The 27,661-nt window shown below is 46.7% G+C and overlaps 1 protein-coding gene across 3 annotated transcripts in view; it reads right to left on the bottom strand.

Annotated features, from left to right (window-relative positions):
* Nucleotides 1-22,722, bottom strand: part of DAPK1 (death associated protein kinase 1) — a 188,731-nt gene extending 166,009 nt beyond the window's left edge. The window contains exons 1-2 of one of the 3 annotated variants that reach the window (XM_047103057.1): nt 22,641-22,722; nt 21,163-21,332 (exon numbers count right to left, since the gene is read on the bottom strand). In XM_047103057.1, coding sequence (XP_046959013.1) covers nt 21,163-21,224 — 62 coding nt within the window. In that variant the 5' untranslated portion in view covers nt 21,225-21,332; nt 22,641-22,722. Of the gene's footprint in view, nt 1-21,162; nt 21,333-22,185; nt 22,434-22,460; nt 22,542-22,640 lie in introns of those variants that run through there. The other 2 variants (XM_047103053.1, XM_047103048.1) reach the window with 2 other exon arrangements.
* Between the last annotated feature and the right edge of the window lie 4,939 nt (nt 22,723-27,661).

The following is a 27,661-nucleotide window of genomic DNA, read 5'->3' as shown; positions in this document are numbered from 1 at the left end:
TTTGGTAACACAACCATTGGGTTTGTGTTTTGATAGATTTGCTAATGGAAGACAGCATTGCATGCACATTTACATGAAGGGCTTTTAAAGTTTACATGAGGGGTCTTTTGTAAGATCATCCTCCTTACAGGCCTGGATTCAGAGAGCATCAGAGAAGTTTCCCCAGAATCTCACCTCAACGGGAGCAAGTGCATCTGTACTCCACTAGGGTGACTCAGCCAGCTAAGGCCTGGCCCACCACAGTGCACGGCCACCCTTGACGCTTGGTGACCAATGACGGCAGCCCAGCATCCCTGAGGTTCCAAGTTGCTGCTTCTAGATTCACGGACCCAGCAGATGTAAAGAGCAACCATATGCTGGGTTGGAGGCGGTGAGATCAGTATCAAAGACCCAAGAGGCCCATCCTCTCCAAGCCCCTCATCCTAACAAAGAGAAACCGAAGTACGCACAATGCTGAAGACTACACTGTCAAGGTCAAAATCCAAGTTTCCTCAACGCTACTCTAGGGACTTTTTTTCAGCCCCTAGGAGGTCAACGCTTAAGGAGGCAGAGGGTCGCTGGACATGATACAACCTATCAGTGAAGCGTGCAGACATCAGTTCCCCCCCCCCCCCCGGGATGTGCAACCTTGTAGCAGGCTTTGCTCTCACAGAATGTTTACAGAGTTCTGTTTCTATCAGCTAAATAATTACAGACAACCAACATCTTTGGTCCTCCACCCTTTTAGGTGTTCGTGTCGTGAGGCTGCCCAAGACGGATGTCCTCAGGGGGTTCTTTCTATCCCCTCCTCCTTGGCCCCAATGCTAAGACCCTGTTCTAAAGGGAAGAAATTGTGTCAAACTATCCTCCAACTGTCTTTGAAGTAGAAAACAGCATATGGAAACGGTTTAGCTTGAGTTCTGAGTTTGCAGAGAAATGCTTTTATAACGTTTCTAATTGGCCTGGACATCAAAGAAGGCATTGTCACTCACGAAAGAGAGTGGTAGAGAATAATTAAGGATGGCTGAGTTGGTGAGGTGTCAACCAGACTCGGGCACAGTGACACCACCGCTACCACCGTCATCTTAAAGGACCCTCAGCACAATTATACTGGATGCCTTGAAGGATGTTGCCCAAAAGCTCTGCCCTGAAGAAAGATACCAAACATGCTTGCTTAGTACCATAGCAATTCTCTAGAACGCTTCCCACCCACTAACAGATGGAAATAGTCAAAATATTAAAAATATACTGGAAAACCCTGAATGCCCTTCCGTGGGTGAATGGATAAACTGTGGCATATTCATCCAAGGGAATACTGCTCAATGATAAAAAGGGATGAACTGATACCCCAACAACATGGATGAATCTCAAATGCATTACGCTCGCCAGACTTAAAAGGCACATACACTAGGACTCCATTCCTATATCATTCTCAAAAAGGAAACTATGAGAACAGAAGACCGAGCAGTGATTGCCAGATGCTGGGGGAGGCAGGGGCTAGCTACCAGGGGTACAAGGGAGTTTGGGGAGATAAGGGAACTGCTGTACATTCTGACCACACTAGAGGTCATAGGACACCATGCCTTTGTTAAAATTCACAGAACTACACGATAAAAAGTGTGATGCCTGGGGCGCCTGAGTGGCTCAGTCAGTTAAGCATCCGACTCTTGGTTTCGACTCAAGTCGTGATCTTGCGGTTCGTGGGTTTGAGCCCTGCCTCGGGCTCCACGCTGACGGTGCAGAGTCTGCTTGGGATTATCTCTCTCTCTCCCTCTCTGCCCCTCCCCTGCTCCTGCGCTCTGTCTCTCTCTCAAAATAAATAAATAAACTTGGGGCGCCTGGGTGGCGCAGTCGGTTAAGCGTCCGACTTCAGCCAGGTCACGATCTCGCGGTCCGTGAGTTCGAGCCCCGCGTCAGGCTCTGGGCTGATGGCTCAGAGCCTGGAGCCTGTTTCCGATTCTGTGTCTCCCTCTCTCTCTGCCCCTCCCCCGTTCATGCTCTGTCTCTCTCTGTCCCAAAAATAAATAAACGTTGAAAAAAAAAAATTTAAAAAAAAAATAAATAAATAAATAAAAAAAAATAAATAAATAAATAAACTTAAAAAAAAAGTGTAATGTCACTGTATGCAAATTATACCTGGGAGAAAAAGGCAAAAAACATCGAATCATCAGGAAAAAGAGCAAAACTCAACAAAGAATTGAAATATTTAACGTTTCTAGGTAAATTTCACTTCAATATTTCAAAACAAACTTCCATCTCTCTGTACAGCGATGGCTCAAATGACTGGTCATGTCCTTCAGAACAAATGACCTCTTACCCTGATGAGAGCAACAGGGACAGGGAACTCAGCTCCTCAAACATTCAAGCTTCCAGGGACACCAGACACAGTGGGCAGGCAGCTGGGCAACCAGGGGAGCAGCCCCAGTGCCATGTCTTGGAGAGCTCTTGGAGGGAAGAGATGAAAACACACAGAAAAGGAGGTAGACCAGAAGTCCCTAGCCTGGACACAGTTGCCCTGACAAAACGACTATCTCTGCTTATTTTTGGAACTTGACATTGTGTCATTCATTAATTCAACTCATTTTTGAGCTAAGCACGATGAAAAATAGAGATGCAGTAAGTCCTGGAACTCCCTGCCCACACTGGAAGACATATTCCTCCACCCCAACTGCATCCACAGGGCCACCCACAGGCTACCATGGGATAAAAGGGGACCCCGGGGAAACCGCAGGATGTACCAGTCACACCATTTGGGATGTGGATGGAAGGTGACAGGTGTCCCCTGGAATTCTTTGAGGGGGTGCTTCTGGCAGGGAACCCAACCCAGCTTCACCTCAGGCTTCTGAGAAAGATGCAAGTTCAAGGCTTCCCAACCTTTCCTACCCCACCTCACGGAACACACAGCAATGATGTCTCTGCTGCCTGCGGCCTGAGATAACCAGCCCGGGGGTTCCAATGCCCCAGCCCTGCCAGCTACCCTGAGGGTGAGGGGCTCAGGGGTCAAGCACACCTGGAATGCAGGGTACTTCTGAAGCCCTTCTCAAGGAGCCTGGGAGGATAGATCCAGAAGGGTACTCGGGAGTGAATCTAGAGACTCGGGAAACTGGGTTCTAGTGTCAGGGCACCTCTGGCCTATTCGGAGCCTTTGGGTGAATCATGAACAAGTGCCCCTCTTCCTGGCAGAGGCCCCCGAGCATCAGCTGGATTTCAGCCCCGACGCCCACCCCCCTTCCTCGCCTCCTTTAGAGCCTCTGTCAGGGCACAGTATGCACGTCCTTGCCTGAGAGACAGGAAGCTCTGTCCTGTGGGCTGTACAGATCCCATCCAACTGTGTCAGCGGGATACAAATAGACCGTCTTTCAGCAAGTTCAGACAAAGTACTGACGAGCATGTCTGGGATTCTATTTGAGGTTAGCAAACATAAATACCCGGGAGCTTGTATTTTCCTAGAATGAGATTTCCTCAATCTAGGTCAAGCTTATTTCTGAGGTCCCCCCACCATTCACATAAACTGCTCAGAATGGCTTCTCTACCATTTCCCTATAGCTACTGAAATGCCAGACATGACCCCACCAATTGAATCCAGCTTGTCCCCACACCATGTTTGATGACCAACTGGCAATCAAAGGTCTCACTTTCTGGGAAAAATATATTTGGAACCATACCTCACATTTTATACTCAAATGAGTTCCAGATGGATCATAGACTTAAATTTAAGTAACATACCACAAACGTATTGCAAGAAACCATAGAGATTATTTATTAACAAAGTCAACATGGGAAAGGACTCTCTGTGACATAAAACCCGCAACAAATGAAAAAAAAATCGATAAATTTGACATGTTAAAAAAAACAGGTGTCTGAGTTGATGAAAATGTTCTGGAGCTGAATTAGTGGGATGGTTGTGCAACCAATGTGAATGCACTTAATGACCTGCATACTTGAAAATGGTTAAAATGGAAAATTTTATTTTATGTGTATTTTACCACAATACACAAACTTATCCATGGGATGGAAAACGCTAGAAACAAAGTCAAAAGACAAATGACAGCCTAGAAAAAAGATGCACAAATCATGTCACAGACATGAAGCTATTTGTAATATATGAAGAGCCCCCACAAATAGAGGTCTACAAAGCTACTGAAAAACGAGCAAACTATGAATTGAAAGCTCACAACAAACACAAAAAATTCTTAAACACATGAAAAGGAGTCTATACTCATTCATATTTAAAAATTAATGAAACTACACTCAACAAAGTGGCAAGAACCCAACCCTGCTGCAACAGCAGGGTTGGGTTCTTGCCACTTTGTTGACAGTAGGGTTGGGTTCTTGCCACTTTGTTGAATATAGTTATCCTACAGATGACTGTAACATTTTACACAAAGGAATTCTTTGCAGAATTATTTGTAACAAAAAAGTTAGGAAAGAACCCTACGAGCACATAGATCGGGAGAGAGTTAAATAAATTACGGCAGACAACCAGAACAGCAAGAGGCATTTCTTTTTGTACGGTAACAGAATGACTTTCGAGATAGGTTGCCAGGTGAAAAAAACAAAGCGCAAAACAAGATGAATAGCATTTCAGTAAAAATATGAAAATATTTATAAGTTTATTGACTTAAATGCACATAGACTCTATCTGGATGGATCTCAAGAAGCTGAGTTGCTGGTGACTAGAAGACAGACAGAAGGAGGCTACCTCTCCCTGCACATCCCCTTTGACTTCCATGCCAATGTGAATATGTCACCTATTCCAGAAGACATAAAGGGATACGACTCTCTTGTTCCCTGTAACGGAACGGAACCTCAGAAGTCACCACACTGCTTGACACAAAAGCCTTCCCTTTCCTAGAAGATGGGGAAGAAAAATACCAGCTTAAAGCTGGAAGAAAGAAACACAGAAGGAGATGCTGTCCTCTCCCTTCCTGTCTGCGTCACACTGCTCGAGGGCTGACGTCCCACCAGAAGGCAGCCCAGCCTCGAAGCTTCACACACCTATGCTACCACCAATTCCTGCGTCTGTCACCGACATTCAGCACCATCCTTGGGACTGAGTAAGACAAACAAGCACCTGCCTTTTCAGACCTTAACAGTGGCACAGGGGAAGGTTCCAGCCTGCCTGTGCCAGCTCACGAGAGAGTTCTGTTCATTTTGCAGGAATCTGAAGGGCCTGCTAAACACAGCCACTGTTAAATAATATACAATCAAACAATGTCCCAAAACCTGCAATGACACCGAAAGCTTAAAAAAAGATAGTTACCACTACTGCAATTGGCAGTGAAGTTGAAAAACGGTTCAGTTTAATGAATATAATTTGTACGAGGCTGAGTCTAACAGCAGATCGCATGTCAGATTTAATGGTGATGTATTTATTGGGAAGAGAATTAGCAAATAGGAATGCAACTCCATTTGTCAAAATATTGTCAACCACAGGTCAGCCAAAGCAAAAACCAAGGAGAGCATTCTGTGAGACGCAAATGGCTATATGGAATTTACACACATCTTAGTATTTGTGAACTGTGTTATACATCCTTTATATCAGTAAAATCTCTAATGCACATGTGCACATGTACACACATACATGTGTACCTATGTTGTACACACACGCATATAATATATGCATATGCACGCACGCTCACAGTTCAGTTACCACTAAATTGAACTCTCTGCTGCCATGAACTCTGGCTCCCCAGTCTGTAAAAGGAGCATTAAAAAAAAAAAAAAACAAACATTTCCCACCACCCTCGTGGGACAGTAAGAAACTATAAAATTGAATTCCAGTTGTTACCAACGTCCTGATTCTTCCCTCACCCCACAGTAGCTGATTTTAAAATACCTGCTTTCAAAAACCTTCCCCTTGTCGTGTGGCTTTCCAGAACCTGTCTTCCGGCCTATGATCTCTTTATTACCACAAAAGGGAGTGCAACCCCAGGAACAAGAGCTAGGCACTGAAAACTGTCTCCAGCTGTCCCTGTCCTTATCTGCTCAGAGGTAATTCAGGGGTAATCAGCAGGTGCTTTCACAGCCCCGGCCCCCACCGTCCCCACACTTGCCCCAGGCAGGGGAGGCTCCTGCTGCCAATGCCTGTTTTCCCATCAACCCTTCTACACGACTCTACCGGAGGCACTGTTTCTTCACTCTGGGTATAATTCCACGCACTTCCTATAGAAGTAATTTTAAACCATAATTAAACCCTATCCTTTCAGAACACACGATACACCTTTCTGCATGTACTAAGAATCAACTGAAATCTACTGGGGAAGAAGTCGATTCTATATTAAGATTTCCGTTTTCCTTTGTGAAACCTCCATTTTCAGGCATTATATAAAAATGAGAGCAAATTTGACAGAACTGCCTGGCGAAGGTTTAACATGAGTCCCTTAGTTTCCACTTAGAAACTGCAAATATTCCAGGGCAAACGGCTGTGCCATAGAGGCTCTGTTCCCAGGCTCAGCACAGACACGCGCTGCTTTCTCGGAGAACCACACCAGCTGTGACACGGGACAGATCGGTACCAGGTACCTACTGCCTCTGCTATCTGTAATTGAAATGGGGTCAACCACATTTTATTCCCACTAGACTCCCCTCCGACCCCCATACTTTGAAATTCTTAAATATATATGACCCTGAGAATATGTAACATGGTCAAAAGTACCAGCAGAGTTTGGGGAAATCCTCACTCTACTGCAATAGAAAAGACAAAGCTGTTCTGTCCACATCCTCCCCTGCAGATAGCACTGTGATATGGGGACCTTTGGGGGCTGTCACCTCTCAGGGTTATCCCAAGGATGAGAACACACTATGCATCTTAAAGAACCCATTAATGATTATTTGTCCACATTTGAAACTCAGGAACTATGGCTACCGTCCTTCTGTGATGATGACCAGTTAAGGGAACTGATCATCAAACAACAGGTATTTCTGGAATACCTTCTTACAAGATGCTAGGAACAAAAGAATTATGATGTCTCGAAGGGCTTACAATTCAGGGAAGACACACACACACACACACACACACACACACACGGTAGTGAGCAAAGCAATGGTGGGGAATCTAAATGCTACATGAATGTTCCAAAGAGAAATTGCCCCAGAAGTTTGCAAGAAGAGGTCATCACTTTGAAGTGGGATGCCCAGGATGACCTCCTGAACAAAATGGAAAATACACCCAGCATCCAGAGTAGAGAGGAAGGTCCCACAGGTTGACAGGGCAGAGATTCTGATCACCCGCACAACAGAGGGTAACAGTAACACACAAACCCGGCCCCAGGTCACTACTGTCACCAATGGATGTCCCTTTCTTGATTATTCTTCATTGCCTCCATCTCCACCCCCCACCCCCAATGTGTTCTACACTCTTCTCTGCCCAGCCTGGAGGCTGTCCCCACACACGGCACCACTGTGTTTTCCTGTAGGTGGTTAACAGCAGGCACTGGCAGGAGGTCGGAGGGGAGGAGAGAGGGAGACAGAGGTCAGGGTGTTTCTTCCCTAAAATGACACATGCTGCTGGTAGGTCTCCTCCGTGGCTCCAGCTCAGCTGAGGCAGGTTATCAGATCCCCAGACGGTGGGTACCTGGCTGTCCTATAACCTTCACCTGAACGGCTAGAAGTGGACTCATTTCCTGCCATCACCCTGATGACACATTTCCCTTTTCTGCAACATCCCCCAAACCAGGGTCCTTTCACACCCTCCCCTACTGGCAAGCTTCCCCAGCTGACTTCCGTGAAAGCGCCCTGTCTCCCTGTCCCCAGGGAGCTGGGAGACAGGGCAAAACACTCTTCACACCTCCTGCTAGGGCCACCCCACCCCCACCTGACTTTCTACCTTTCAAAGCCCCTGCCAGGAGGAAGGGATCTATGAGCAGTAACTAAGGCATGTGGGCTCCCAACTGTCACACAGCACGCTATACCATCCAGGCAGAAACCGGGGGCTAAAAGAAATGAAAAGAGAATAAAAAGTAGGAGTTACCTAGCTTTGACCTAAAATTAGCAATCAGTATAAAACAAACAAAACAAAACAAAACAAAACAAAAACACCTATTAAGCAGGTTAAAAACAGAGTCATCAAGACAGGAGCAGATGCCACCCTCGGGAGACAGTGGGGTGGAGAGAGGTCAGGCAGCAATGGGATCCCAGCTGTGACTCACGGCATCCTGCTCAGGAGGGAGGGGCACGGCAGAAACCAAGCTGTCAGCTGGGGGAGGCACCCACGCCCAGGGGAGTGACATCTGGAAGTCTGACCAGCAGCCTCTCCGGGTCTTACTCACTGCCAATCCCACCCCAGACCTCTGGGACACAGCAGACCCACCCACTCCCGGGACAGCACGTCAGACATCACCTGCCCCAGACTTCTGGACACCAATTTCAATAGCTTCCTTCAAGGGCATCGCCTCTGCCCACTGGGTGCAGGATCCTGGCTTGCCTACTGCAAGCACCAGCCCTCAGGCCCATTAGTCAACACTTCCTTGTCTTGACCCTATAGCCCACTCCTTCTCTATGGGCTGTGGGGAGGGTGGTGCCCCTCAAGAGACATGTAGCAACGTCTAGACACATTTTTGGTTGTCACAACTTGGCAGGGGCGGAGGTGCTACTGGCATCCAGTGGGAGGAGGTCAGGGATACTGCTAAACATCCCACAGTGCCCCAGACAGCACTCACTGCAAGGAATTATCCCAACCAAACCGTCACAGGTGCCAAGGTCGAGAAGTGCCTAGAACAAAGGAAATCTGCACTGAACACATCACAGGAACTGGCACTCTGCTAGATGTTCTAGAGTTCTTTAAACTTCTCCTCCAAAAAAAAAAAAAAGTGACAAACAGGGAGGGAGACAAACCATAAGAGACTCTTAAATACTGAGAACAAACTGAGGGGGGGGTGGGGGGATGGGGGAGAGGGGAAAACGGATGATGGGCATTGAGGAGGGCGCTTGCTGGGATGAGCACTGTGTATTGTATGGAAGTCAGTTTGACAATAAATTATATTTTTAAAAAAACCCTCAATAATAATAATTTAAAAAAACATTAAAGAACAAAAAAATAAACAAATAAACTTCCCCTCCAGGACAGTGACCAAGGAACAGGACACAAAGTGAGCTACACCACCCACCACACAATTCGCAGACACAGATGAGCAGTTCGGGTCTCGAAGGGTTACCTCTGCCATTTTACACACATTATCCAAGGCCAGTGTCTTCCTGAACCTCAGTTTTCTCATCTGTAAAATGTGGATTACAATGCCTACCTCCAAACCCCGGTCTACATGGGTTCCCAGTCCATCTCGGTTTCCTTATTTTCTGCTTCATGTCTGATTCCCACTTTCTTCCAAGGAACATAAGGACAGAGATACACACACGTATCCCCCAGGTGCTCACCTGCTTCCATTTTTACATGCCCACAAGAATGTGAGTTAACGAATGAAGAGAAATCAATGACCCCTCCGGGTCAGAACGACCTCTCCCTGCCTGAACGCCAAAAACAGTTTCCATACTTGGTTTCTCTCTCTTCTTACTTGGGCTTTCTATTACCATTGGCTGGGGAAAGTCCATCTACTCTACAGGATTAGAGACCTGTTGAGATAAACTGTCCTGCCGAACACGTCAGCAAGGGCTGGGCCATTCAGACGCGCAGCCCACCCTGGATGAAGGAAGAGATACTGATCAGATATTACGGTGCACAAGACTCTTTGGTTCAACGGTCTCTTCTCTGTATGCTGACTGCTTATAGTTAGCTGTGTTACTCCCTGATATTTTACCTCGACTCCCCACCCAGACTCAGCTTCCAAGTGTTTGCCCTTTCAAATTTGCGAGCATCTAATGTCGCTTTTATAAACTAAAGCTACCCACTCGATAAGGAAGCATCCTTTTAAAGTGGCCTCTTGAACAGCAGCCATGCTCCCTGCACAAACGAGACCCTGGCCCAGGGGAACAGGGACGGGCACTCAAATGTGTAAGTGGGCATTTACCCACAGCAGCTGGCGGAGCCTCCTGGCCATTAAGTACCTCCTAACAATTCAGTCTTTCAGCCACCATCCTAATAGGCTTTTCTTGGCACGGGCGATTTGGGCTTGGCCAAACACTCATTTTCACATCTTAAATCAGTACGTGTCAGAACTGAATGGAGGCCCGGATCTGCCATAGGTCTTGTGTTCTGCAGCAAGCTCATTTTGGTCAGGAACTCGGGGGCCCACACACTCATTTTGGACCTCTTTTTCCATAAAGATCTGTAACAAAAATCAGTGATGTGTCTCTCTGATCAAATTCCTAGGGTCTTATCTGGCTGCTTGAGACAATTTTTAACTTAAAAAGAAGCTAGAAGAACGAAATAGGCTTTTCAAGTACCGAAGGACACCATATGAAAACTGAATTTGCATGGGGACCTGCCTCGGGTTCCTGACAATGCCAGGAGGGCTACCCCTCTGAGCATTTTCGAGCAGCTGACACCTGGCCATCATGCAGCTTCAGCGGCCCTGGCTTCCCTGGACACATCTCTTTCCATCTAAATAGAACCTCCTTAACAGAAGCTCCCCCCTCCTTCTTCCCACGGTGTCTGGGTGGAGGTTCAAGTTGGCATCCTATCTCTAGCAGCCCAGCTAAACTTTTGAATGCCCAGCTAAACTGCTCATTTGTTTCTCAGGAACTCGAAGAACCATCTACCACACTTGAGGCAGACCCGCTGAGGGAGCCCAGCACACAAACCGAGTCCTGGGTGAGGGCCCACCAGCCCAGAGCAAGCACACCCACAAGGACGGATCAGATGAACAAAGTCGAATGTGGCAGAATGAGCCCCCCCCACCCCCGCCACTGCAGACTGAGCCAAGAGCAGAGGAGAAAGGAGAAGAAAAGGAGGAAGGAAGTGACACATGAGCCCTCACCCCCACCCTCCCTAGGTGTCCAGACCAGAACCTGAGTAGGGAAATAAGGAATGGATGGAGAAGAGGTAGGGTTCTGATACATAGATTCAGAGCATGTTATACAGTCCCCATACCCTCACCGCGCCATTCCCTCTCATTCTGTCTTGTTAAGCAGCCATTGCTTCTCAAGCATTTAATACACGCGGGGTACTAGACCACTTTACGCTCACTATATACAACCTCACGATGAACGTATTTTTTTTTTAATGTTTATTTATTTTTGAGAGAGAGAAAGAGTGCATGCACACATGTGCAAGCGGGGGAGGGACAGAGAGATAGAGATAGGGAGGATCGAAGCAGGCTCCAAGCTGTCAGCACAGAGCTGGACGTGGGGCTCAAACCCACAAACCGTGAGATCATGAGCTGAGACTAAATCGAACACTTAACCCACTAAGCCACCCAGGAGCCCCTCACAACGAACATATGAGGTAGGTATGATTTCTACTCCCATTTAACAGATGAAAACACCTGCATCTCATGGAAGTCAAGTGAGTTTCCCAAGGTAACAGCTAGTATATTGTGGAATGAGGGATTTGGGTCCAAAGCTCTGAGCCATATTCTAATTTCTGCATATGTACCTGCATTAGGCAAATAAACAAGGCCAAATTCGTGCTTAATTTAATCCCATCCAATGTAAGAGACACAAAAAGCCATGTTCTCTACTCTCAGAAGAAACTTACAACCCAGAGGGAGAGCCAAGAATCGCATGCATAAACCAACTGCAAAAGTACACAAATGGTCATTTCTATATTCCAGATTGTTAAGGAACATAAAAACTAAGAAAGACAGTCTTCCTGGTGGAATAGCCAGGGACATGGTCTGGGGAAGGATGTGGACTGAAAATGGCCAGGTTATTTCCTCCTTTCCTCTTTTTCTCCAGGTGATAACTTCTCTCTAGCATAAATAATTTTTTTTTATTATCTTCATCAAAGGGAGAACATGGCTCAGAAGATGAGACCTACAAAGGATGGTCCCTATTAATCAGCAATATTCATAAAAGAGGACACACTCATTCCACGCCTGCCTTGCATTTAGCAAAACCAAGGGACTTCGTGTTTCAAAGCACCCCCAAGGCTCCCCTCGCCTGTCCACTGCTGTATTTTCCGAGCACAGCTACCTCGTGCCAGAGGAGGGGTGGGGAGAGCACAGACTGACACAACTTCATCCTGGAAAAGATTCCATTTGTACTAATTCACTTCCTCTCCCAAACAACTGAACCAGTCGCCTGAAGCTCTACGTAAGGGAAAATATATGACGGTGCTTGGGGCCAGCCCTCATCAATTCTAGATGGGAAAACTGTAAATATCTTCCAGCTCTCCCGAAGCTTGTTGGAATTACCGTGCAAAGAAATGCCAAGAACAGAATCCCAAGAAGTCATTTTATAGGCTCACGGCCAAACGGGATGACAGGTGAGGATTCCACTTCATTCCACTGGCACAATGTGGAAAACGTGACATTAGGGAGGAAAAGGAGCAGAAGCACCGTTAAATCAGCCAGGCCTTGCCCTGAGCATGTTGGTGCCACCCCAATGACGGTCTGTGCTGCGGCGTGTGCAAGCCAGGAGAGAGGCCATTCATACACCGCAGTGGCGAAGGAAAACGAACCTGTGCTCATCAGAAGCCAGAGGAGCTCCTGAGGACAAACTCAGTAGAAGTTTCTGGCTTCACAAAAAGCTGTTCACATGCTAATTCAGCCCCCCAAATTTTTCATGTTTATTTATTTTTAAAAGAGAGAGAGAGAGAAAGGGAGAGAAATGGGGGGGGGCAGAGAGAGGGGGAAGGGGAGAGGGGCAGAGAGCGAGGGAGACACAGAATCTGAAACAGGCTCCAGGCTCCAAGCTGTCAGTCAGACCCTGACGCGGGGCTCGAACCCGGCTTGTCATGACCTGAGCCCAAGCTGGACGCTTAACCGACTGAGCCACCAGGCTCCCCTGCATGCCGACTCTGGATACACTCGGAGGGGCAAAGACAACATTTAGAAAGACGACGCTGTATATTCATGTCCCAGGTGCACAGCAGAAACCCCGGGCAGGCACTGCTTTCAATTATACTGATTTATATACCAATAAGATAGTGATTCGTCAGATAGCAAGTGACTTCTTGGCATTTTTGTTTTTGCTTACCAAATTTCTACAGACAGCTCCTCTGTGTATCAAGTGCAACCCAGCATCCCGGACAGCAGCAGTTGGCTGTCAAAAGTCTATTCTCGAAGGTATTCCGTATACCTACAGTGCCCGTAGCTTAGTTTGTTGTTGTTTGTAAAGTGCAGCAGCTTGTAACTCCCAGTCTATTAAATCCTACACTCAAAAGGTTGCAGCCTTTCATCACTTTTACAGAGACACACACACTGCTTACCCAGAAACCACAGATGGCAAAAAAAAAAAAAAAAAATGGGACTCCACACAGAAGCAAGGCAACGTCTCAAAGTAGGATGGGAACCTAAGAACTGAGTCAGCTCGAACTAGTGACCTCTTCTGTCTTCTGCCCCAAGCCACTCTCTCTCTGTCCCAACATATCCCTCCATCACTGTTCCTTGCCTTGCCTCACCTAAGTCATACCCACCCTCTGCATACACAGCCTGCTCAAAGACAGACATGCGAGTTGTAGGCAGCTCAGTGGAAAAGCTAATCCTTTTCATGACAGATCAGAAAAAGGGGCACTGATATGTTCCCTACATTTATCTTTCAATGGGAGAATTCTACTTTTGGGGGCCTCAAACAAGAGCATGGAAGACTAAAAGTACCGTTTTTAAGTGACAAAGGAAAAGCGTGCGTGGTTTCAAAGGCAGAAAACAAGAAGCTGCAGAAAGAACAATGGGGAAGAATGGAAATCAGCTCCATCCTTGCAGGTGAACCCTTACAGTATCAGCTGTATTTGAGCTACATCAGCCTTGTTCATCACATTAGATCTAAGTAAGAACGATTAGGCAGTTTTGACAGAAAATGTGTCCCAAAAGAGACTCCACACTCGGAGTCAAATTGCCCAGCCGAAAACCACCAGGCTTAGGAATATAAGGACCATCAATATAAATTTTTCAAACACCAGAGATCAGCAGGTTACAGCGTTCATCTTCTCAAACATTATGTTCCTCGTCTGAAGTTGAACGTGTTTATAAAGGGAAAAAGATCAACAACATTCGCCCCACCTCCTCTCCTGACATCTCTCAATATACATTAGGTTGCTGAATAAAATTTCTCAAGCTCACGACGAAATGCCGTAGAACACAGAGGAAAGCCCCGCAGTCATTTCTCAGGGGGAGGTAACATTACTCAAATGGCCATAGTGTGATCCCTAAGCCACATGAGCTCATAACGTCACCTAAAAAAGGACAGAAGTGAGAAATAAAAGCCACCCAGGATCACACTGGTGACCTACACCAGAGGTTAGTTACAGGCACATGACCGATTTTGTTTTGTTTTTTTGTTTTGTTTGTTTTGTTTTGGGCTGGGGTCGAAAATAAGACAGGAACCATTTTAGGCTTTCCAACTTTTTCATTGTAACAACCCTCGTGGTGCATTGAACCTAGAGAGAGGTACAGCACTTTCTGGTTTACCTAAGAAAGATTCACTAGTTAGACACGTTATTTTAATCCCATTTAGTTAGATGATATAGAAAAACCGAAGGGCAACTTTTTTCCCCTCCTCTCCCTCCTAACTGCACATTTAAAGGAATTCATTTAGAATGTTAACAAAGTGATAAATTGGATTTACTCTAAATAATTATACTATCATATCATCTCTTTCAAGGCTGAGAGATGATGCATTCTGTTGTGATAATTTACCTCAATAAACCGAAGCAAAACAATTCAGTATCACTTTCCACCTCAAGTCTCAAACAATCACATACCAGCCCCAAACCAGACAGACGAGTGCCACTTAATGAAATGAAAAACTTTGTCATGTAGGGGATGGCCCACTAGGCAGGGCCATGACTCTTAACACACTACACTACTCAAAGGTTAAAAAGTAATAAGAGTGTTCTGTGAACTTTCTAAAAAGCTGAACTATTAACTTTCAGAGTTGGGTCAAACTATGCCACACACTAACATCATTCATAACCGTGGGGCACAAGCCATTGGGAAAAGGAAAGAAGTTTCTGTGGGCAGGAAAGTGCCAAGGAAGAGTGCTATGCCCAGAGTAAGCCCCTGGCTGGTGGGGGGCGAGGGGAGCATAAAACCTTCATTGAAGTGGCTACTAGCTCTTCTAACCACCCTCTCCAATGCAGGTATTAAAACAGATTAGCCTTAGCAGGCTGCCCAAATCACCTTTCTTAAATATCAGCTTCATCTGGCTTCCAAAAAAGGAAAATTGTCAAATCCTAAGTAGTATGAAGAACACTAAGGAAGCCTGGCCAGGGTTCGGGGCCCGCCTCCTGCTACCTACTAAGAGCTGCTTAACAAAGCCACTTGACCTAAGCACCCACTAGATGAAATAAGAAGGGAGGACCCAGCGATCACTCCAGCTTCTTCTAGGTCTGGGTGTCCAGGGGTCTCTGGGCTGACCTTCACCAATGCGAGCCCCTTCCCTCCCCCACCAGTAGGCTGCTTCTTTGTCTCACGATGAGTAATAAGTTTCTACCAAAATTAGGCTTTGTTGCATTTATACCAAATGCCTGGTTAACTTAGGCACACACAGCAGATGGCTAGAATTAAGGATTAAGGATGAAATTCCCTGCAGGAAGCCAGGGGGTCTTCGAAGAGGTCAGACTATGTAATTGACCTTGTAACTCACAGGTCACCTCCTGAGACAGAGAGTGAGACCCCAAAGGGCCTCCGAGAGCCCTGCCTCGGCACCACACCACTTTCAGCACACCCTCGTGCCTCTCCACCCAGATGCCCTCCCTGCCTCTACCCCACCCGGGAGGAAATGGCCTTTGCCTTCAAGCAGTCACAACTTTGCTGGGCGGTAAGAGGATATGTCGCCAATGTCACCTCTCCCGATATAACCCCCATATGTAATTACTGAAATTAATCTGAGCATCCATTTCTGTAAGCTTACTGTGTGTTTTTCATGGCTTTGCAGGGGCAGCCAATGTTATGGGGCCTTAGGTTCCTAAGTGGATGGGCAAGATACAGGCTTAGCGTAACAGGGCACAGGGGACCCAAAAGTCGGCTTCAATGCTTCTTGGCTCCCCATCAACAAAACCTCAACCCCCTTTGTTCATGGCCCCATCCAACCTAAATTATGCCTAGTGATCCAGAGGTGCCTTCCCAGTGCATCAAGCAAGCATCCAGCCAATTGCCACTCATGACCATCACCACGCCTTCCCTCCACACCCCGGAAAACCATTATTAGACCTTCCTAAGAGGCACAGAATTCAAAATCACTGAATGCAGAATATAGTCAATGATATTAACATAGTGTTGGACAGTTGCAGAGGGAAGCTACACTTGGGAGCATTCTGTAACACACTGACTTGTCCAATCGCTACGTTGCACACCTGAAACTAACATAACATTGTGTGTCAACTATACTTCAAAAAAAGTTGCTGAACGTTACCTCCGCTACATATATTTGAACGTTCTCTCTCTTAAAACATTGCAGCCTCTCCTATCAAAGGAAACATCTGAGAAACACAAATAAAAAAAAAAAAATCACATTCAGCGCTGTCCTACGGGATGATCTCCTAGTCAACCCAGTGGGCCTGTGAGTCCCACTTCCAAAGAGGAAACGTCCCAAGAAGTCCTTCCTCCTTCCATCCACACAGGCCTGCCATAATTCTAATTCACCCCTGAATTCTAATTCACCCCTGCAGTCCGCAGTAAACCAAAGGAATGATGTACTCCGACTCTCGGAATTTAGGACAAAGCCTTACTTCAATTAAAATGCCTATGGATTTTATGCCAAAGGGAGAATGTTTTAAATTTGAATTATTAGCTTCCAGCTACCATCCGACCAGTGTAAACTCTCTAAGGCTCCACTTTGTTTTGTTTAAAACTGATCTTGTGCTTGTAAATTTTGGCTGCTGTGCATATTACTGTTCAGGCACAGACAATACAAAAGGAAAAGCAGCTTTGATGTTTATGAGCTGCAGACTTTAACATCCTAAGCTCATCTCCACCAGGGTCATCACTTATCGAGGGCTATACGTACGTACATGTTGTTGGGGGGGGGAGGTGCGTGTGTGTGTTCATGGTGCTTTGCATATATCAATCCATTCATCCATCAGCAAGCATTTATTGAGCCCCTACTGACATGCACCTAATTAGGCATTAGAGATAAAAAATGATGAGCAAATCCAAGGTCGCAACCTTGTGACAACCTGTGGGGAAAGCAGATAATCACAGAAGCAATGACTCTACAATATGGTAAACACCAGGATGGGGACAACAGGTTATTAAAAATAATACTTTAGGCAGTGACGGTGTGTCAGATGTTTACAGCCACTGTCTCCGACTCCCACAACACCCTATAAAGGCAGGTGTCTCCTCACTTTCCAAATGAGTATACTAAGGCTGGCCCACACCACACGCTGCATGCTTATCAGCATTAGCGTTCACATCATCATTTATGTCTCAAATCCCCATTCTGGTCTCGATATTGCACCTGCCAACCTGCATTAGTTTGTTCAGGCATGGGTCAAGCTTTCGCCTGGTGTTACACAGTGCACTCTGTGCCCTGGGGAGAAAAGACCACGGAACTCACCCAAAAAGAACGTTCAAGCTGGCTACAAGAGGCAACACAAGAATAACGACAACACAGATCAAGGACACAGCATGGCACGAAGCCGTCTGCGGTCACGTACCAACACAGAAGAATGATTCAGACGGCACATCTTTGGTTTCTAGAAGGGGCACATCATTGTGGTGGGATTTCTTCAGGAGGGAAGACCTAGGTCTTAAGATCGTGTAAGGTGAGACAGCGGAAGAGGAAGGAAGGCCTGCTCCCCGGGAAAGAGGTGCTCAGAGAAGTGTCTAGAAGGCTCACAGGTTAGGCTGAACTACTGTCAACCACATAACCAGAGCCCAAAGGTGGGACAAGCCAGCCTGTGGCCTTCCAAGTGCCAACTGATAAGAGTGGCTGAGGCACCCTGGGGCGTTAAAAGGACCCAAGCGGACCAGCAGATGGAGAAATCTGCATTTATGAGAACTCCTCCCAGAAACCATTCCATGGGATCGAAGCAGTGCTTTGCTCCACCTCCTGAGACAGAGAGTGAGACCCCAAAGGGCCTCGTAGAGTCAACACGGAAGGTCACCAAACAGTCTTCTAAGGACGGGGGTCCTGCTCATTACAGGAATTTGTTTCCACGTGGAGGCTGCGCCGCTTCACTCTGACTCAGATGGGGAGGCCAAGGGCAACATCAATGTGTCTCCCCAAGGACCCTTTTCCCAAAAGGTCTCCCTTCCCCAAATTGGTAAACAGATACCTGGATGCACGCTGACTTGCAGGCCAAGTCAGCAGCCTGCCTGCAACATCCACAGGTCTCAGCCAGGCCTGCAGATGAGATCTGCATTTGTTTAACTCTATACTGCTGATGAAAATATGTTTACATGTGTTACACAACAGCCATGACACAAGCACTAAACCTCTCACTTCAAAAATGAAGGAGGGGAGCCTGGGTGGCTTAGTTGACTGAGCATCAGACACTTGATTTCGGCTCAGGTCACGATCTCATGGGGTCTTGAGATCGAGCCCCGCTTCGGGCTCTGTGCCGAGCGTGGAGCCTGCTTAAGGTTCTCCTTCTCCCTCCCCGTCTGCCCCTTCCCATGCACGAATGCTGTGTGTGTCTCTCTCTCAAAAAATAGATAGATAGATAGATAGATAGATAGATAAATAATAAATAAATAAAATAAAAATGAAGAATCCTAAGGGTCAGAAAGGGTGAGTGACTTATTTAAGGTCATAAAGCTAGCAAGTTGCAGAGGTAGATTTGGAAACCAGATATCTTTCCCATGGTCTGCCTGCTGGATCACCACTGCAATAACCAGAATACTTTATAAAGTTCTTTACAGGGACAGAGAGCTTTTACAGCAGCCCTGGGTAGCACAGTCCTGGGTAGACACACACTAACATACACAGACCAACAGACATGTGCATGCACACATACTCATACATACACACGCTCCTGCTTTTCCTAAACGTAAAGTAGTAACAATAACACTACTGAGTGGACCCATCTTCCCTTCTCTCGCTATGGACTTGGTCTCCGCATATTCATAAGCTAGGAGAGTAGCTATCACTTAGATGACTTCTAAAGACACCCAGGTCAAGTGCTGAATCGATACGCTGGTCCCTGTATCACTCACTGCTTAGATCAGCCTTGCATTGGTGCTAAATAACTGCCCATTTTCATTTGTGTGACACACGAAGCAGCCTCTTTTCTTCGTGTCTGCCTTAGTCAGGACTTGTTTTCAGGAAGTGGCTATTTCCAAGGCAGATGTAAAAATCACAGCACTTGGAAAAAAACTTCCCCCTACAATCAACCATTTCCCCCATTTCTAGGCAAAGCAAAAGCAGCTGGTATTGGATGGATATAGGCATCTGTGCTCTATTTTAAAAAAAACCCAACTCCCAGTTTTTCAGAGCCCTTCCTCCAAATTCACAGGTCACATAAATTAAGTTATTCAGCAAACAAGGTGTCAGTTAGTGTTGCACAGCAGGGAGAAAGTTATTCACGGAAACAAGACTGAGGCCAAATCAAAGCGAAATGCACTGATAAACGAACAGGCCACCTCCCAGCTCAGCTAAGAGGGCCTGTCATCTCGCCCACAAAATAAAGATTACAAACTCCCCCACCAGCCTCAGGGAGGCTTCACTTTTTTTTTCTTTCTCAGAACACATAATTCTAGCAAAAGATCCTACTGAAAATAAGGTCATATACTTAATCCATAAAGCAATCAGCTCGTCTAATTTTAATCACTCCTCTTTCTAAGAGAATTTCTATAAGCAGGCCACACAACACAAATGGAATTAAAATATATTTTTCTACCCTTTTCCCCTACTCTCAAAGGAAAACTCCATATACCACTCATCTTGCTGAAAACCGCAGGAATAGAGTGATTTAATTCTAGTTAAACCAAGTACCTCAACCGCACACCCTTAAACCTTAATCTTAAACATATCCAGGAAACATGACTTTTGAGAGCTTTCTTTCTAAAGTATTCACTCAGTAAATCTGCAATAGATGGGAAGCTCCTCTTAAGTGCAGGCTCTCAGTGATGTCCTGAGTTGATACAAAACACACAGAGAAATATTCTATTACAGTAACTTTTTTCAAAATTGCTTTTATTCTGCACTATTACTTAAACTTGTAAAAAAATTTAGTTAAGCTCCACAGTGGAAATTCTCATTAGGTAACCTGGGGTGTGGGTATTTTTGAATTTCTTTCTAGTAAAGAAACTGCTTTGCATCAGAACATCCGGGGTATATGGAAAAATATATATTTTGATACAAATGTAAGTAAATACACACTTTCTGTTTCAAGATCCTTTAGTCAGTACAAACACACTACAATCAAATTCTTACGTTGAATTTAAATGTAGGTGTGAAAACAGCTTTCTGCTAGTTGGACCAGAGCTCAACCAACACACCCTGTCAAATACCCAGTCAAGGGGAAACTGAGCCAGCCCCGAGCCGCCTCAAAATAATCATTCTTTGTTTACCCAGAAACTGAACGACTTTACACACATAGACACAGCTCCCAAAGCAATGCTCTGAATCCAGACAGCCCTATTAGACTCTCCGTCATTTATTTGTTAAAAATTTAACATTGTAAATGAAACCAAAGCAACCACTAACACCAAGGGGGTAATTAAATTCCTGGTTGGAGGAAGTTTCAAAATCCAAACCCAACACCAGCATCTGGCAAGTCGCCAAATATGATCTACCAATACTTACTTGCTCGTGTTACTTTGAAAATGCAGAAAGAAAGTATTAAGATTTTAAAAGCCAACTAATTAGTTTGTACTCTGTTTAAATCACATAGAAGACCTAACTCCAGCCGCAAACATACCTTAGCGTCTGCCTCATCCCGGAAGGGCAAACGCTGACAAGAGTTACTGCAGACAATTAAATCTGTTCCTGTCCAGGGGTCTTGATCAATACCCTCTGCACCGTAATCACTGAAATCGCCTCTCCATCCTAACCCCTTGGATGAGGTGGTTTATTTCTGGTTTCCAGCCCGCGCTGGGCTAGTAACTCCTTTCTCTATAATTTGCACATCTCTTCGAAGGGAGAGAGAGCCGCCTGATTCAAATTGCATTTGTTTACCGCCCACTGCCCCGATATTATGCATTCCCGCGACCCAGTGGCATGCGCTTCCGGCACCCCCTGTACCTGCCAAGTTCCTCGCCGGTGTCGTAGTAATCATCCACGTTTTCCTGCCTGAACACAGTCATGATAAACTGTCACACCTCAGCAAAGCCCAGCGCACTTCAGCTCCGCTTTCCACACCATCACCACCGCTCCTGCGCCTCCGTGGGCCCCTCATGCATCAGTCTCCAGCCCTTTAAAATAAGAGCAATAACAATAATAAAATGACAACCCGGAAAGGAAGAGGACCTCCCCATGCTAAGAGCCGCTCGCCTCGCCGAAGCCCACCTCTCCCCAGCTGCCCCTCCCCGCCCGGCGAAGAGGAGCACCCTTTGTTAAACCCGCGCCAGGGACGCCCCCGGCCCCGCAGCGCCCGCGCGCGCGTGGGGCCGGGCGCAACCGCACCCCAAGGTCCGCGTCCCCGAAAGCAGGGCGCTCTGAGCCGATCAGAACCGGCTCCGGAAGTGACTGGCCTCCCCGCCTCCCCTTTCTCCACACACACGCCCACCCAGCTCCCCACCTCCGGGGGCGCCGCGGAAGAATGAAGCCCGCGCCCGGGAGGAACGCGCCTCGCTGGAAGCATCCCCCTCCAGCCCGCCGAGGCTCGGCGGCCCCCGCGCCACCTCTCGGCTCCCGCACTCCCCGGCAGCCGCGGCCACCCTCTCCCCTCCCTCGAGCCAGGCAGTCCCCAGAGGCACATTCCTGGCGACTCCCGCTCCGTTACCCGGCCGACCCGGCGCGCGGCCGCCCGGGGGAGCAGGGGAGGAAAGGGAGCGGCCGAGGGAGGCGCGGCCGCCTGCTCCCGGTCTCCGCGCCCCGACACAAAGCGCCCGGCCCGGCCCGCGCCACCTGTTCCCACCCGGCCCGCGGGCCTGGGGGCGCCTCCTGGCTGCGATCCCACTTCTCCCCCTCAGTCCAGCCGCCCCCTCCTCGGCCTTCCCAGTTGCCCTGGGCGCTGCCCGGGCAAACCCCGCCGCGCCGCCGCCGCGAAAGCAAAAGCGGGCGGCGGGGCCCGGGAGGAGCCGGGGAGCGCGCGCGGCCACTCACCCGGGCGCCCAGGAGCTGCCCGAGTCCCTCCCGAGCTGTCGGAGGCCGACCGTGGGCGCCAGCGCCGGAGACGAGCGGGGCGGCGGCGGGAGCGCGGGGAGGGGGCGGGTGGGGGGCGCGGATCCCGCGCGTCCGCCCCGGCGTCTGCTCGGCCGGGCGCTCCCCCCTCCGGCTCGGGAGCAGCTCTTCGGCTCCTCGCCGCCTTCCTGGCGGAGGGCTGCCGGCGGGCGGCCAATGGGGACCCCGCGAGCGGGCTGGCGGCACGGCCCACCCACCTCCAAGCTGCCGGGCCCGGCCGGCGCTGCGGGCTCTGCGCAGCGCTCTGGCTGCTCCTCCCTGCTCTGCGCTCCGGGCTCGCTGGCGCGCTCTACCGCGCACACCCCCGCGCACACCCACTCACCGACACCCACCCGGGAGCCGGGGGAGCGCAGCCGCGCGCGCCGTGGGCGCCCCACCTGTGCACGCCGCTCGGCTGCCCCCCACGGCCGCCGCGTTCCAGAGATACGCGATTCCTCCGTCCTGCAAATGTGAAATGAGCGCCCCGCGTGTGCCAGGCACGGTGCTGGGCACCGGGAACTCGGAGACCAAAATAGATTTAAAAGAAAAAAAAAACAAAAAACAAAAAAACCCTGCCCTCATGAAACTTACATTCTGGTGGAGAAGACAGGGGGAAAAAAAGCCGTAAGCAAATAAGATCACTTTGGAAGAAATCGGCTCAATGGAGACAGTAACACAGAACAGGCTAGAGTAGGGCAGAGAGGGAATGGGTCGTAAGGTCCCTCTCCGGAATAGGTATGTCTAGCTGAGATCTGGATGATAAGACATGCAACCAGAGAAGAAAGAGTTGACGTCTCACAGGCCCAATGAAGCAACAGAGAGGAAGGGTTTATGTGTGCTCTTCAATATGTTTTTGGCTATTGATGACTTAAAATGTGGCTGGCTAGTCAAGAGTGAAGTGTTCAAAAAGTATCTCGGATTCCAAGACTTGGTATAGAAATAAGAATGAAAAGAGTCTTGTGAATATTTTTGTAATAACTACATGTTTGGATGATAGTTTTGGATATATTGAGTTAAATACAATCTATTATTAAAATTAATATCACCTTTTTTCTTTTTTGAAATGCAGCTACTAGAAAATATAACACTACCTTTGGGGCTTGCAGCATGTTTCTGAAGACTGTGCTGGTCTACACAGAGACCCCATATTTCCTGGAGACTCTTCATCCATTCTCCATATCTCACTCTGCTCCCACTACCCTTTTAGGTCTGGGGAACAGAAAGGATGGTTCCCCATAGGGACTTTCTGGGGATCCCCAAACAGAAGAAAGCTCCTACAGGGAAATTTATCTTACTTCTTAGAATGACAGAAAATATGTGAGCCCTCTGAGATTTCAGATTTACATCATTGTTCAAATAATCTAGATTTCCTAAAATGAGAAGGTTTAAACTCTCTTTGGTTCACAGAAATATCAACTGTAGACATTTTGGCCTATAAGAAAGAAAGAAAGAAAGAAGACAGAGAGAAAGAAGGAGGGAGGGAGGAAGGGAAGGAAGGAAGAAGAGGGAGAAAGAAAGAAAGAAAAAGAAAGAAAAAGGAAGGAAGGAAAGAGAAAGAAAGAGGAAAGAGAAAGAAAGAAAGAAAGAAAGAAAGAGGGAGGGAAGGAAGGGAGGAAAGAAGAGGGAAGAAAGAGAAAAAGGAAGGAAAGAAGGAAGGAAGGAAAGAGAGAAAGAGGGAGAGACGAGACAGAGAAAGAAAAAGAGAGAGAGGGAGAGAAAGAAAGAAAGAAAGAAAGGGAGAGAGAGAGAAAGAAGGAAAGAAAAGAATGCCCCTCAGACCTTATATCAGATGGTCCTCTTAAAGAACATTTCAATTCATGGTCCACAGGAAGGGCACACATTCATGATGACAGAAACAAGGGAAGGTTCCAAATCGGGAGATGGTACCTACCTTAGTGGTGGGTTTGAAAATTAATACAAAAAGATCTTGAGAGGTGAGCAATACAGTCAAAAAATAACAACAACAACAAAGTGATTCATCTTGGGGGGAGGGAATGCAAATGAATACATCTGTTGGGGGTGGGGAATTTTAAACACGGATGTTTGGGAGAAACTTGGAAAGCACTCATGGATGACTGCTTTCTGGGTAATATTTTTCCTACAAAATAAATGGAAGTATGTTTTTCAAGGCAATGAGGATTATCTCTGTTTGGGGAATAACATGTCTTACCTACCATATTTGGTGTGCTAATCACAGGAGATTTTCTGGGGGAGTGAAAAGGGCATGGAGGTAGGAGTCACAAAAATGGATCTAATATTGGTGGAACCATTTAACAGCTGACTCTGGATGTGTCTCTTACCCCCAGGCTTCATGTCTGCGTTAATTTAGGCGAGCATTTTCGAGAAGGAAAATGTGGTAGTTAAAAAAAAAAACATGGCCAAAAATTCAGTCAAGAAGTGAAGTCTAATTTTTCCCCCCATGATTATGAGTTGGCCCTGATGTCTTGCTTCTGAAAAAAAATGTGAGGGAAGTGACACAGCATAACGTCCTTCTAAGGCTAGATCATAAGGCACAAAGAACTTCTGCTTCACCCTCTTTCTCCATATCTCACTCTGGCTCTCTCTTTCTCACTTTACTCTCTCATTCTCTCTAACACTGGAAGCCTTCAGCTGCCATGGTTACCCTGGGGCTGCCATGTGGAGAGACCATGTGGAGAGACCACAGAAAGAAAGAAGCCCAAGGAAGCCAGCTGTTCCAGCCCCACCCCCACCCCCAGCTATTCCTGTTTTCACAACCGGGTTCCGTGAACAGAATCAATGACTATTTCTGTTTTAAGTCATTATTTTGGAGGTGGTTTGTTACACAGCAATAGACAACTTATCAGGGACTCAGATAGAAAACAACACGTGCCAGATGCCAGGCCAACTAAATCATTCTCTTAATAAATCTTCAAATAACTCTGTATATCAGTTGTTTCCATTTTTTTCTCCGCTTTATACTTAACCTTAGTGTCAATTTCATCACCGGCAAAATGGGGACGAATGTTCCTCAGGTTTGGTGGGAGAATATAGAGAGATATTACATAAAATAGGGCTTTGTACATTATAAGATACATCAGAATATTGTCTATCATATTTTCTATCATGTTTCCAGCAAGAAGGGCTCCATGAGGCATCTTTCAAATGGAAGACAGCAATACAGTAATCCTCAGATTATGAGATTCAAGCTGGAAAGGGCTTCTCTGAAAATAACTGATTATGAATATGGACAGTGGATTATGATAATCATGGTAATAGCATTTAAAACAAGTTCAAATATAAAACTTAGAACATTGTTTTACTAAGGTAAAACAACTGCTGCTATAAAGCCCAACAAAACTTAAGAGTTTTAACAAATTAAAAGTCTATTTCTTGCTCTCAGCACAGAGGCCTGCAGGAGGTAGACAGAGAGCTTGGTCCCACATAATCACTCAAGGATCCAAGTTTCTGCCCTCTGATTGATCCATTGTCCCTCAGTGCACACGAGCTTTTTCGTCGGTCCTTTTCTTCTGCTGGCTGATAAGAGAAAAGAGAATCCAGAGAAGACTACACTGAAGGTTTATTTAGGGGGTCAGGTTTGAAGTCTAAGGCTTAACCATTTGGTGGCAAGATATTCTAAGATCTATCAGATTGGTCCACATTAGTTCAGTTCACCTTTGGATTACTCTTTAATAACAAGTCTTTGGCTTTTATCAAGGGCCTGTTTTTTTTTAATTTTAATTCCAGCATAGTTAACATACAGTGTTATGTTAGTTTCAGGTGTACAGGCACTTATATTTTTAAACAGCCCCGTGAAAAACGTTTCTGCACCCGTGGCTTTCCTTGGAGGGATTGCCCGTTATGCAGCTGAAGGCCTCTTATGTAGGAAGTCACATGACTGAATCCAGTCCCTCCCAGTACTGAGCACTAAGCTAACTCGTCTCTCTTGAACAAATTATGTTTCTTTTTCTCAGAAAGTGAAAATCATAAAGTTCATTCTGTTTTCCATTTTCCCTGGATTCCAAAAATCATGTGGCAAGCTCAGAAAGTATAGTCCCCCTAGTAATGTCCAACTCACGATATTCTCTGGATCGATCAATAAGCATTTATTATCTAGTATATATTAGATACTGAGGATGCAGAGATGAAAGAAACATTCTCTGTCCTCAAGTAACTCAGTCTAATGCGGGAGCCTGATGAGTAAAGAGTTCTGTTACAGCGTGATTTTGCTGGATATCATCCATTCACTTCTCTAGAGCCAGTCTTGGTGCTTCTCCAACCTTACAGGTCGGCAGACTTGGCTGTGAGATTATTTTAATTCACTTCCTTGTCCTCTGCCCGCTGGTTGGTTTGGCCGTTGGGAAACCCTGGCATGAAGTCAAGTAGAAGGGAGGAGAAATGAAGCCAGGAGAATCACTCTCCTATTTTCCTCACAGAAAGATTGCCTCAGTCACTGTAAAACAAAGGTCACTGCTCCTCATCAGATAACCTCTTCTGCATGATTTGCTCTGTTCAGACTGTTGGTAACCAGTCACTCATCTTGTCTGTTTGGACTAGTTGGTACCAGATCAATTGTTACTAACCTGGGGTTCCTACCCCATCCCTTAGGGTTCCCACCCTATCCCTATGGTTCCCCCACACCTCCTTGAATCATCCTAATTACAGTGTGCCATCTCTTTCCTTGGAGACCCTGATTGCTAGTGTAATGAGAGCAGAATCTCAGGCTGCTGTGAAAACACAAAGGGAGGGCACTCAATTCTGATAAAGACCAAGAAAGGAGGATGATGATAGGGGTGAGCCTAGGGCTTTAGGGGAGTTTCCTGGAGGAGCTGACATCCTGATAAAACATATGAAAAAAAAATTAAGAGTTGGCAGAATAAAATGGTGGGCAATGGGGTGAAGGATTGGAGGGTGCCAGGGGTGAGAGAGGAGGGCATCTAGACAGAGGAAGACAGTGAGGGTAAAATCACAGATGCAGGCATCTCTAAGCAATAGAACTCAGGCAGTGAAATGGCAAAAAGTAGAAACAGAGAAAGAAGGGTCTTTTCCATCATGCCCGGGACTTAGATAACAGTGGAGAGATAAACCAACATAGACTTTGACAAGCTTGTCCATTAGGGGTTGTCATTAATTTGGCACACGTTCAGAGATGGTAGGTAGAGAACAAGAATGAGATACCTTAAGGAGGTAGAAATCACAGGTCTTTGCATTTGAGGAAAAGGACAGAGTCAGGGTGATATCCAAATTTTTGGCTAAGTGATTAGATAGATATTGCTGACTTGTAGGCTGAAATATAGGTGGACAACTTGTTTGGGGGAAGAGAAGATGAGGTCAGTCTTGGAGATATGAAGTTTGAGGTGCCATGGGCATCTAGATGATGTCCAGGGGAGGTGGAGACCCATGAGATAGACAAGGGTGATTCTGGTATATACTAGAGGAACCAAGGCATGAAGTAGCTGAG

The sequence above is a fragment of the Lynx rufus genome, unplaced genomic scaffold (genome assembly GCF_022079265.1).
Source record: "Lynx rufus isolate CCGP_SWC_20201006 ecotype Redwood Valley unplaced genomic scaffold, mLynRuf1.p SCAF_10, whole genome shotgun sequence".
In the NCBI taxonomy this organism is placed as follows: Eukaryota; Metazoa; Chordata; class Mammalia; order Carnivora; family Felidae; genus Lynx; species Lynx rufus.
This window is presented reverse-complemented; position numbering and strand designations above follow the sequence as displayed.